The sequence below is a fragment of the Acomys russatus genome, chromosome 18, assembly GCF_903995435.1.
Source record: "Acomys russatus chromosome 18, mAcoRus1.1, whole genome shotgun sequence".
Lineage (NCBI taxonomy): Eukaryota > Metazoa > Chordata > Mammalia > Rodentia > Muridae > Acomys > Acomys russatus.
The window spans coordinates 8,172,500-8,185,442 of NC_067154.1; the positions used below are offsets into that span (position 1 = coordinate 8,172,500).

Consider the following 12,943-nt stretch of genomic DNA (forward strand, 5'->3'; position numbering starts at 1 on the left):
ATAAGAGACTCGGGGTTTTAACTTCACAGCAGGTTTTCAGCAGAGACACTGAATTCAAATTTAGATAACTTTTTAAAAAAAAAGTACCATCAACGTAGGCAAATGCGGCAGATTACAGAGTAATTTGGGCACTGAGGATTCCTAGGGGCGAATGTTGTAATGGTATCTATGTTGACAGCCCATGTTGTAATTAGAAGGATCGCCTTCCCCCACATACAAAGTTAACCCTGAACAGGGACGGACGGGATAGTTGCCTTGACTCCAGCAATGATTTCTGTCTTGTATATGCAGCCCAAAACATCACGTTGTGCACCTTAAATATATATAATTTAAAAAGACCGAAAAGTGCACGTGCCCATTTCTTCAGTGCATGACGTGCACATGCACCCCAGTGCCTGTGAAAAGGGTGTTTTGGGAGACAGCACCTCTGTTGCCATCCATCACTCATCATTTAGGATTTCCAAAATAGCTCCCTCCTCCACTGTGGTGATGTCACACGAGGAAATATGTAACTGCAGTGTCAACAGACTGAAATAACAACGAAGGGATTTTTGACTTAACAGCAGGCTGTGGGTAAACTGTGATATAAACAGATTGCAGCCGTCTGTGAGAGAAGAGCCACTTTAATATTGCCATTTCAAAGAGATAGTCTGTTTTCCGGATTCTTAAAAATGAAGGCCTTGATTGCACATCTTTGGAAGGAAAATTCACTCAAATTCAGGGAACGTTAGAATGCAAATCCACCTGAGGGCTGACAACAAAATGATTGAAAACAAATACATATAATTTGTCAAGGGCAGACTTAACCAGATTGGAGCCCTCTTGACTTTGAGTCAGGATGTATCAAGCAGGAGAGACTGTGGTATCCCTTCAGTGGTTCCCTCTCCCTCCTCTCTTTGGTGATCAGCTTCCTCTGGGTGGAGATATGTCTGTGAACACCTGGGCTTGCTTGGAGTCTGAATAGATGTCGGTTTTTCCTTTTCTTTTCAGTGCCTGGGCACAAACCCAGGGCCTCACAGGTGCTTAGCAAACATGCTGTCACTTAGCTGTGCCTGTCCCCAGCCCTCCTTTTTACTTTTTAAGACATTGGACTTACAGAGTTGCCTAAGCTGACCTGAACTCATTCTGTAGCCTAGGCCCAGGTCTTGAACTTCTGATCCTCCTGCCTCAGCCTCCTGAGTAGCTGGGATGTCAAGCCTGCACCAGCACATCTTGGCTTAGTCAGACCTACTTCCCACCTCATTCCTTTTCTGATTCTCCCTTCCACATCACTGTCCCTTTGTTAGCGTGAGCCACACCCCTGGAGAACACCACGGTGGTGGGGCCGAATCTCCCTTTGGAAAACTCGGTTAGGATGTCAAGACTCAGTCTTCTTCCCACAGGTAGAACACTGGCAGAAGTTCCTTAGGAATTTTGGGCTGCCGGGTTGGTGGTATCCCATACCCTCAGGAAGCTGAGGCAAGAGAAGAATCAGTTCCGATCCGTCTGGGCCACACAGTTCCAGGCAGTCAGGATGGAGAAGACCACAGCCATCGTGAAAGGCCAAGGGCGAGTTAAGCTGAGTGGACCGCCCCTCCTATCCCTTTGTTTGCACTGATCCTCCTCCTGCCTCTGCTTTCCCAGTGCTGGGAGTGCACGTGTATGTCCAGTTATGCCTCAGACTTACTATCTTTTTAAAAAATATTTATTTATTATTATATATACAATGCTCTATCTGCATGTACACCTGCAGGCCAGAAGAGGGCATTAGATCACATTATAGATGGTTGTGAGCCACCATGTGGTTGCTGGGAATTGAACTCAGGACCTCTGGAAGAGCAGGCAGCGCTCTTAACCACTGAGCCATCTCTCCAGCCCCAGACTTACTATCTTCCTGCTTCTGCCTCCTGAGTCTTGGGACTACTGTCCTGCCCCCCCCATGCCCAGCTAGACCCAGTGATTTGTTTATATTTTTAAAAATCTGAACAAAGTAACTTTCATGGGAGTTCATGTATCCTACCTAAAAGAAGTAGTTGAACAAAAAGCTCATCTTGGGGTTTTTATTACTTATTTATATATTTTAATGTTTTTATTTACGTATGGATATGTCCACACGAGTGCAGTGCCTAGAGAATCCAGAAGAGGGTGTCGGATCGCCTGGAGTTGGAGTTCGAGTTCTAGGTTGTTGTAAGCTGCCAAGTGTCCTTAACCCCCGAGCCATCTCTCCAGCTCCTCTTCAGGATTTCTTTGAGCTCTGATCACCTGTGACTTCAGAAACCTTTTCATTGCTTGAACAGCAGTGTCGTAAAGAGTCTGCCATGGAACCTGTTCTTGCTAGTTCTGGGGAGCATGGACAAGAAAGGGCTTCTCGTCTATGTGGGGAGGCAAAATGAACAGAAACTACTAGAGACAAAACCAGACAGTCCCAATTGGGCATAGTGGCACATGCCTTTAACTCCAGAACACGGGAGGCAGAGGCAAACAGCTCTGTAAGGCCAGCCTGGTCTACATAGAGTTCCTGGACTACATAGTGCATTAGCCACAGCTGCATAGAGAGGTCCTGTCTCAAAACCAACCAACCAAACAAAACCTCAAAACCCAGATATTCTTCAGGCCCTGTGGAGCTTGAGTAGAGCAGAAAGGGGAGGGGCCCTGGGCATCTGATCGTGTCCGCACTGGTGGCTTGGCTTGGGAGGAGGGCATTGGTAGAGGAGAAAGAGCTCCAGAAACACTGGATCTAGATTTAGTTTGGTCTCCTCTGTGCTCACTACATTCCCTTCTATTTGCATGTGCAACCCTGAGTTTACCTCTTGTCGTGAGTATAGGTCCATAGCCTCTCAGTGGCAGTGAGAGGGCTGGGAGGAGGCAAGAGGCTTCCCACCCCCTCTAATATGCAAAAATATCCACATGTAGTGTATGAGGTTCCTTGGACAGGCGAGTGAGGACTTCTCAGGGCACTTGTTGAAGCCTCTAAGTCAGCCCCCCCCCCCCATTTCCATAGGTCTTTGGCAACCAGAGTGTGAGCGACTGAAAAAGAAGGGAAAGGTGACTTGCTGGCGGCGAAGCCAGCTTCTCATTCCTCGAGTCAGGAAGGAGCGAGGTCCGCACTGTCTCTCAGCTGAACATTCCTGCAGAGCAGCCCAAGAGATGCAGCGTCGGTCCCCATTTGAAAGCCGACAGAGGGTGTCTGTGTTGGCACCGGAGAGACAGTCACATATGTTCACTAGTCTCTCCTCCTCTCTTCATGGCCCATCCTCTGCCAAATGTGCCCACGTTGGTCTTCCCCTCTTCACTTGCTCAAATCCACATATGCTCTGGAGCGCAGGAAAACGTCAACATATATGTTCATGCACACTGTATTGAAACACCCGGAAGGCCACAGTTCTTTTTTTTAGACTTATTTTTATTTATTATGTATACAGTGTTTTGCTTGCATGTACACCTGCAGGCCAGAAGAGGGCACCAGATCTCATTATAGATGGTTGTGAGCCACCACGTGGTTGCTGGGAATTGAACTCAGGACCATTGGAAGAGCAGGCAGTGCTCTTAACCTCTGAGCCATCTCTCCAGCCAAGGCCACAGTTCTTACAGTCACACGCGCTGGATTTGGGTATCTTGGAATACTCGTGATATGCTTTACCAGTACTCTGCTAGAATGTGTCAAATGAGTAAGACTTGGTTTCTGTCCAAAACAGTATATAAGAACAAACCTGTGTAGACACAAGAGTTGCAAACTCAGAGGTACACATACAGAAACGACTCATTTCTTATAATTAATAAGTCCATGCACGTCCCTGTATATCAGTATACCCTGAAGGACAAAGGCAGGGCTGCAGAGATTGCCTGGTCAGTATAGTGCTCGCTCAGCCAGCATGAGGACCTGAGTTGGATGCCCGGCACCTGCAAAAGAAAAAAGCTGGACACGGTGGCATGCATCTATAGCTCGGTGTCCAGGAGGCAGAGACACGGGGATACCTAGGGCCTGCCAGGTCAGCCAGCCTAGCCAAATTGATGGGCTCCAGGCTCAGTGAGAGGCTCTGTCTCAAAAAGTAAGTTGGAGAAAGTAGGGAAGATGCCAGATATTGCTGATATTTGGCCTCTATACACACGTCATTTGTGTATACACACACTCGCGCATGAGAGAGGGAGGGAGGGAGAGAGAGAGAGAGAGAGAGAGAGAGAGAGAGAGAGAGGAGAGCCAGAGCCACTCACTCATGTATTTTACAAGTTCTTATGCGATCAATTTCCAGGAGTCCCGTTTTCTTATTTATGACCTTTCAAATTTGAGACTTGGATACTCTTTACAATTCTTTTCTCTTTCATGGTTAATTTCTCTTAAAGAACATTTTCTCAGTGAGTCATGGTGGTATACACTTGTAACTCCAGCACTTGGGAGGTAGAGACAGGAAGATCAAGCTTGCTGGGCCAGTTTGGGCTATACAGTAAATTCCAGGCCAACTGGACTACAGAGCGAGACCCTGACTAAAAGGAAAAGAGAAATAAATGAAGAAGGATAGGAAGAAAGAAAGAAGGGAGGACATATCACTTCTTTTATTCCCTATACAGAAACTAAAATGACAGAGAGGCCTCCTCTAGGTTAAAAGTAAGTAAAGTGAGCTGGTAGTGTTGTTCAGTGGTAACTGCTTTCCCAGAATGCACAGAGCCCTGGGTCTGATCCCCAGTCCTGTGTAAATCAGACATGGTAGTGCAGTCTGTAACCCAAGCCCTCTGGAAGATTGAAGTTCAAGGTCATCCTTAACCTACATAAAGAGTTCAAGGTCATTTGATAAATAAATAAAAGTGCCATCTGGGAAATGCAATCTGTCTCTTCAAACTTGGTTGAGATAGCGGATACCTGCTCACTGATCCTTGACCGATGTTGTTTGTAATGTACAGCCTAAGCCACGAAGCACAAAATGACCCTATTCTCTTTTATTTGCTGTAGGTATTTGAAGAACGAAGAGCTCTGCTTGGAAAATGGGTAAAATGTTTCTTTAAAATATACAGGGCTGGGGATGTCTGAGTCATAGAGCACTTGGCTAGCATGCACATGGCTTTGGGTTCAATCCTCAATACAAGATAGATAGATAGATAGGCGGATGGATGGATGGATAGATAGATAGATGGGCGGATGGATGGATGGATGGATAGATAGATAGATAGATGGGCGGATGGATGGATAGATAGATAGATAGATAGATAGATGGGCGGATGGATGGATGGATAGATAGATAGACAGACAGATAGATGGGCAGATGGATGGATGGATAGATAGATAGACAGACAGATAGATGGGCAGATGGATGGATGGATAGATAGATAGACAGACAGATAGATAGATAGATAGATGGATAATAAAGATAAAATATGCCTGTTCCTGCATCATGATATATTATCTGTTTTAGTCTATTCAAGCTACGATCATGAAAATCATAGGCCAAGTGCTATTTATTTATTTATTTATTTATTTTTCTTAGTTCTGGAGTTTGGAAAGCCTCAAGATGAGGGTGCTGGTGATTAGTGTCTGGTGAGAACCCTCTTGAGTAGCCATCTTGCTGCCTCTTGAAATGGCAGAAAGAGGGAAAGAGTTCTCTGGGATCTGTTTTGATCCTGTTGAGGGCTCCACCTCCCAAAGGTTCTTCCTACTAACCCTATCACTGGGCAGGTTAGGATTTCATGTTGATTTACATTTCTTGTTAAGGCTAATCTCGTGTGTGTGTGTGTGTGTGTGTGTGTGTGTGTGTGTGTGTGTGTGCTCGCGCGCGCACGTGCGCCGTGCAGATACCCAATACCCATGGAGGCCAGGCTAATCTCATGTGGGTGAGTGTTTTGTGTGTGTGTGTGCGCGCGTGCGCGCGCGCGCCGTGCAGATATCCAATACCCATGGAGGCCAGGAAATGGCATTGTATCTTCTGGGAACTGGAGCTATATGGATGGTTGTGAGCCACTGTGTGGGTGTTAGGTCCCCTGAATCATTTCCCTAGCCCTGACTGTTGTTGTTTGAGTCAGTGTCTCACTCTGTAGCCCCTGGCTGGCTTCAAACTTATATACTTTCAAGGATCCTCTGTCTCAGCTTTCTAAGTCTGGGGTTGTGGGGGTGGGTATTCCCGCCCCATGATGCGATGTCTCAGGACACTGGCATTAAGTCTGGAGCATTCTCTTGGTGCCCATGGAATGTCAGCTCTCTCCTGGGAAACATGACTGATGAGTTCCGTTTAGATTCTACCTGGAAAACAGAGCTCATCCATTACTTTAATGGACATAACTTAATCAAAAGCATTGGTGAACAAATATTGAAAGGAAAAAAAAAAAAGACACAGGAAGGGATTGATGAGGGTTCGGGGAGACAGAACTGGGCTGATGCCAGCCTCACTTTGGAAGGAGGAGTTCCAGCCCAGCAGGGGACCCACACCCCTGAGAATAAAGTAGATAGCACAGCCAGTTGCTTCTGGTGCATCCAAGGAGGTGTGATGATTCTAGGTTGTCTGGGGGGAAAGCTGGAACCAGGAATCAGGGTAACCCTGATTCAGGTAACCTGTCCAGGTAACCCTGACAGGGACAGCCAGCCAACAGAAGGGACTACGTCACTTCTTCCTCAATTTCCCTCTTAGTGCCCCCTCTTCACAGGCAGAATTTAGCAAAGCTAGCTGTCAGAGAAGAAATATGGCTACAGAGTTCCAGCCTCCTGGACTCACGGTGTATAGTGATGTGGGTTTGGATCTGAGAGATGGTATCCTAGTAACCAATGCAGTTCATCCGTTGGGCTCTCAGCAGCAAGGTACCAGGTACACTCATTCACTCATCTGTATATATTCGAACTTTCCCATGAGGACACTAATGAGTTTATGCTTTTGCCTAACAAGATACAGCTCCCCTTCATCATCAATGGGGACTCTCTCATCTGCTCCTCTAACAAGGAGACAGAATCCCAAAGGTCATTATCCATTCCTTAATAATGGCAGATTATGTGTTTCTGGGCAACAAATTACTTGTTGAATTGCTCTACAGTCTCAACTAAATATTTTCTACTACTCAAGAGAATTGAAAACAGATGGCCATACAAAAACTTGCACCCTAGTGTTTATAGCAACAGTATTCAAAATAGTCAAAAGCACAAATAATCCAATATATATCCACAGGTAAATGAATAAACAAAATATGTTATGCTCATATGATGGAATATTATTCAGCCGCAAGGTGAAAATATTTCTGATATATGCTATAACATGGGCAAATTTAAAGGCATTGTGCGCTAAGTGAAATAAACCAGGTACAAAGACAATATCATACAACTCCATTTTATATGAAGTACTTAGAGTGGGAAAATCCATAAAGAGAGAAAATAGAAGTAGAGGGTACCAGGGGTTGGGGAGATAGTATTTGGTACAAACTCTTGGCTTGAGAAAGTTCTGGAGACAGGTGGTAGTTGTGGTTGCATTATAATGTGAGTTTATTTTATGCCACTGTACACTTAAATGGCGGAAGTGATGAATTTTATAGTAATTTTACCAAAGTAAGAAAAAAAAAAAAAAGTAAGATGCCAGGTATGTAATAAAAGCCTGTGATCCCAGCACTTGGGAAGCAGAGGCAAGAGAGTCAGCTCAGGGGTAGCCTCAGCTATATACCAAGTTCAAGGCTAGCCTGGGACCCTGTTTTCATAAACCATTCCTCCTCTACCCTCCACCTCCTCCCCTCCTGAAAAAAGAAGTTTAAAATAGGATGAAATGCTTATGTATTCCTATTTTCTGGTTTTTTTTTTTTTTTTTTTTTTTTTTTTTAATTGGAAGGGGTAGGAAATGTGCCGAGATTAAATAACAGTGATGGCTCTGTGACCTTGTCCACTGTACACTTTATTTTTTTTTTCATTTTCATGTGTGTGTGTGTGTGTGTGTGTGTGTGATGCCTGTAGAAGGACACATGTGTCACACTGCTCATGTGGAGGCCAGAGAACAAGAAGACAACTTTGTGGAGTCTGTCCTCTCCTTCCACTTTGACATACGTTTCTGAGATGAAACTCAGGTCATCAGACGTGTAACTGCTGAGCCATCTTACTGGCCTCCCACCTTACCTTTTTTTTTTTTTTTTTAAAGATTTATTTAATATGTATACAGTATGCATCAGATCACATTATAGATGGTTGCGAGCCACCAGGTGGTTGTTGGGAATTTAACTCAGGACGTCTGGAAGAGCGGTCAGTGCTCTTAACTGCTGAGCCATCTCCCCAGCCCCGCCCCATCTTACCTTTTAAGGCAGGGTCTCTTACTAAGCCTGGAACTCGTGGATTCGGCTACACTGGCTGGCCAGTAGCCCCAAGGATCCCCTTGCCCCAGCCTCTCCAGCACCGGGATTATAGATGCGTGCTACCACGACCAGCTTTAAACAGGTGCTGGGGATCCAAGTCCAGATGGTCTTGTTTGCAAGGCAAGCAAGCACTTTAGCAGCTGAGCTGTCTTTCAGCCCTTTAACGTCTTAACATTTTACAATGTTTATGTTTAATTATGTGTATATGTGAGGGGGCAGGGTATGTGTGTTTGAATGCAGGTACCAAAGGACTCCAGGAGACCGTGTCAGATCCCTGGAGCTGGCTGTGAACTGCATGACATGGGCACTGGAAATGAAAGTCAGGTCCTTTGCAAGAACAATATGTTCTCTTCATCACTCCAGCCCATTAAATAATTTCTTTTTTTGGTTTTTGATTTTGGTTTTTTTGTGTGTGTGTGTTTTGTTGTTTTGTTTTGTTTTGTTTTTCTGAGACAGGGTCTCTCTGTGTAGCCTTGACTGTCCTGGACTTGCTTTGTAGACCAGGCTTGTTCTCCCAGAGATCCACCTGCCTCTGCCTCCCAAGTACTAGGATTAAAGGCGTGCGCCCCCACCGCCTGGCAATAATTTCATTTTTTGTGCATGCATATACACGTTCTGTTTAACATTTAGAACAGCAACAAACAAGATAATGGTGAGAAACTGAAGGTAGGTGTGGCGGTGCACTGTGTGGTGGTACACACTTGTACTTCCAGCACTCTAGATGTTGAGGCAGGGGGATTGTGAGTTCCAGGGCAGTCTGAGATACACAGTGAGACCCTGTCTTTAAAAAAAAAAATCCTCTGTAGGGCTAGGGAGGATAGCTCAGTGGTTAAAGTACTTGCCTCAGAAGTGTGGGAAGGGGACTTTGCATCCGCGGGACCCAGATAAATCCCAGGTAGGTGTGGTACTTGCCTGTAAGTCTAGTCTTTGTCAGCAGAGCAAGCTGGCTAGGAGGACAGCCCTGTCTGTGAATGCTAGGTCTGGCTGAGACCCTAGCTTGAAGTATAAAGTACTAGATGATGCTTCCGGGCATCAGACTTGGACACACACACACACACACACACACACACACACACACACACACACACACATTGGAGGGGGGAACCTCCCTGACCACCCCCACTCTGTTCTTGCCATTCATCTTGAGACTGGTGAACCCTGACCATTCTATTACAGCGATTCTAAACTAGCATGCTGACAGTTACCAATAACACCCCACCAAACAACGCCCTTCGGGCATCAACTGACACTGTGCACGGTAGAATGAGAGAACTCTGATGGCTCCCCAGCCTCACACACTGGTCCCTCGCTTTTGTGTTGCAGGATTTTACTGGAGAATTTGATGGGAGAGATAAGGGAGATTATTGAATTCTTGCACGGTGAACTCTGCGTGGATTATGTACTTTCTGGTTTATCCTAACACCTTCTAAAATGCCAAAGGGATTGTTCCCCCTGCTGCTCAATATTCTCAGTCATCACCCTACCTTGAATTGGGAAGGGTTCAAGGAATGCAAATTCATTTTCTATTAGCTTAAACAAACACAATTAGAAAGGAAAAATCCCTGAGGCAAAAAAAAAAAAAAAAAAAAAATATCCTGCACCTTCTTGATCAGGGAAACAAATGAAGAGCCAGTGTAATTATCTTTTTAATCTCCAGGGAGAGTGCCTCAGTGTTTTCTTTTATAGGTTTTTATGATCCTAATGTTCTCTAATATTCATTTTAAGTCACACTATAATTCGAGTTCATTCTCTTATGTGGCATTAAGAAAATCTGGTGAGCTTACCTGGCCTCATCCTTGTCTAGGCACAAGCATTACCGCTTGATGCTCTTAAAGCTTTTTGTAGTTGGGCGTGGTGGCACACACCTGTAATCCCAGCACTCAGGAACACCAAGGCAGGAGGATCGTTGGGAGTTCGAGGCCAGCTTGATCTGCAAATCGAATCCAGGACAGCCAAGGCTACACAAGAGAGACCCTGTCTTTTAAAAAAAATGTTTTTATATATATCATTTTTACATTGATTTGGCCACTTACATATGTTTTTAAGATCTCCATAGCATTTTAGAATAATAGTTGCCCTCTATACAATTACATGTACACGTACATCCGTGCATCCATGCATACATGTCATCCTCACAGTGGCCCTACAATGTAGATATAGTGACTCCTAATGTATAAGTGAGGACTTTTGAATATTACAAACAGAAAATTGAGAGTGAGACACTGAGTATTCAGTGCTGTCAAACAATCCAAACTCAGAACTTTATGTGAGGTCTGGGGAATTGTAATCCAGGAGACACTGGCTCCAACAGCTCCGAATCGGTGTTCGGAAGGAAGCGGAGCGAGTGGGACCTTTACAGACCAGCTCTAAAACCATCGCAAGGAAATTTAAACCACGTAAAGAAAGACCCCTTTTGAGGTTGAAGTTGGAAAAGAGTGCGGGGCCGGAAGAGCACGCCCCGAAGGAGCGTTTCTCATGCCTGTAGCCCAGCAGAAAATGAATTCACACACATACTATGAAGGAAAGCTTTAACTGTCAGTTTGCCACAGTCTAGACTCATTTGAGTAGGGTGTCTCAATTGAGAAGCTATCTAGCGTAGGTTGGCCCGTGGCCACGTCAGTGGGGGATTGTCTTGTTGGCTGCACTGCTTCCTGAGCATGAGCTTCTGAACTTTATCAGATAGGAGAAAGCCAGCTGAGAGCAGTCAAGGATAGTTCATGTCTCTCTGCTCTACACACACGTCTATTTATTATCTATCTATCTACCTGCCTACCTGCCTACCTACCTATCTATCTATCTATCTTTTTATTTATTATATTTCCTATTTACTGTGATAAAACACCTCAACAACAACAACAAAACAATTCATAGGAGAAAGGGTTCTGTTGGTGCAATTTTTTTTAAAGCTCTTTTAATTGGGTCTCTTATGCCTCTACCTCCCTTCTACCAACTCCCCAACACTAGGTAGGAGAGAAAGAAAGAAAGGAAAGGAGGTGTAGTTTTCCTTACCTATTTTCAGCAGGTTAGGGGATTCCGGGTCTTTGAGAAATACCAATCTCAGTTGGCAGGATGTCCAATAGTCCAGCTAACCAGCAAACAAGCAAACACGGCAGCAGGACAAGCAAGCAGCCTTCTTATTCCTCCAACCGTTTCTTCAAAGCACTGCCCCCCAGCAGCATCCTTCGAATTGTCTATTTGAAGCTTTCCCCCTGCCCCTGGACTCTAGTAGTTATACTCTCTCAGAGTCCTCAGCATTAAAGTATCTGCAGCTGGCAAAGACCAAACCCCTCTCCAAGCCCATACGAGACACTTATCAGCTGTGGACAAACTAAAAAGCAGCCCCATATCTAACACGTGGGATTAAAACAAAAACATAATATAACTGGGTTTTTAAAGAAACCAAAACTTCCACTACAGTGTTCACCTTAGTCCACAATTCCAGTTATATATAGTCCAACATAGTAAGGCTGTCAAATCAGTAACTTAAAACAGCTAGTCACATCTGTAGCCAAGAGCAGAGAGAAATAAGTTCATACAAGCACATTTCTGCTCAGCTTTGTCTCTGCTCTTAGAAAGTCCAGGACCCCCTCTGCCTAGGGAATGGCACCTCCCATAGTAGGCTGGACCATCCCATATCAATTAACATAATCAAGACAATCCTTCATCGAGACACTTGAGTTGACTAACCATGGCGTATACACTGAAGGTCTAGGTCAGATGCACTTCTGCAGATGCAGTCTGGTCCATGTACGCAGAAACGTGGGACTTGCTGAGCTGGAACAGAAACAAATGCATGCTGTGCCTTAGCCATCACTTACTAGGCTCGCTTTCTGTGCCATTCTCCTCCTCACGACTGACCAGAAGACACACGGGGCTCTTGTGTTCTCTGTTTAGTTTGACAAGTGGACAGACTCTCAAAGGAGAAGAATTCTCATAGGCCTGCTAGAGCGCTGCTCCCTGTCTCAGAAGAAATTCTGTTGCCGAAAGCTGCAGGAAAAAATTCCAGCAGAGGCCCTGGATTTTACTACCAAGCTTCCGAGGGTGTTAACTGTCTATATCTTTTCCTTCCTGGATCCCCGGAGCCTTTGCCGTTGCGCGCAGGTAAAGGCCGTGGTACGTGGGGTTTTGTTGGGATGGGCTTAGGAAACCCTGAAAGTGGAATAACTTAAAGACAAAACCCACATACATGTGCATAAAGCCGAGCAACAGATTTTACTCTGCAAAGTTTGAATGACCCTGGACCTTTTTTAATGTTTAATTCTGTAGGCTCCAAAGTCAGACACCATGAGTGTCGGATGACAAAAACTCCTAGCAGTTATGCACATGTAAGTGGTTCCTCAGCAGGACAGCACATCTCCTAGCACACAGCTACAACAATACCCTACATCAGTGGCTCTCAACCCTCCTAATGCTGTGACCCTTCAATACAGTTCCTCATGTTGTGGTGACCCCCAACCCTGAAATTAATTTCATTGCTACTTCATGGATGTCATTTTGCTACTGCTAAGACCTGTAATGTAAATCTCTGTTTTTTGCTGTTCTTAGGTGACCCCTTGGAAGGGTCATTTGACTCCCCAAAAAGTTGTGACCCACATACTGAGAACTGCTGCTCTCGACCATGCAGTGCAGGGCACTTGAGAATAGAAAAGCTCAAAAGAGGGTG

At 45.0% G+C, this 12,943-nt stretch overlaps 1 protein-coding gene across 1 annotated transcript in view; it reads left to right on the plus strand.

The window, feature by feature from the left end:
* Positions 1-12,943, plus strand: part of Fbxo16 (F-box protein 16) — a 50,544-nt gene that overhangs the window by 9,777 nt on the left and 27,824 nt on the right. Inside the window, exons 3-4 of the mRNA XM_051160587.1 lie at positions 4,925-4,960; positions 12,175-12,381. Of these exons, the coding sequence (XP_051016544.1) occupies positions 4,925-4,960; positions 12,175-12,381 (243 nt within the window). The remainder of the gene's footprint in view (positions 1-4,924; positions 4,961-12,174; positions 12,382-12,943) is intronic.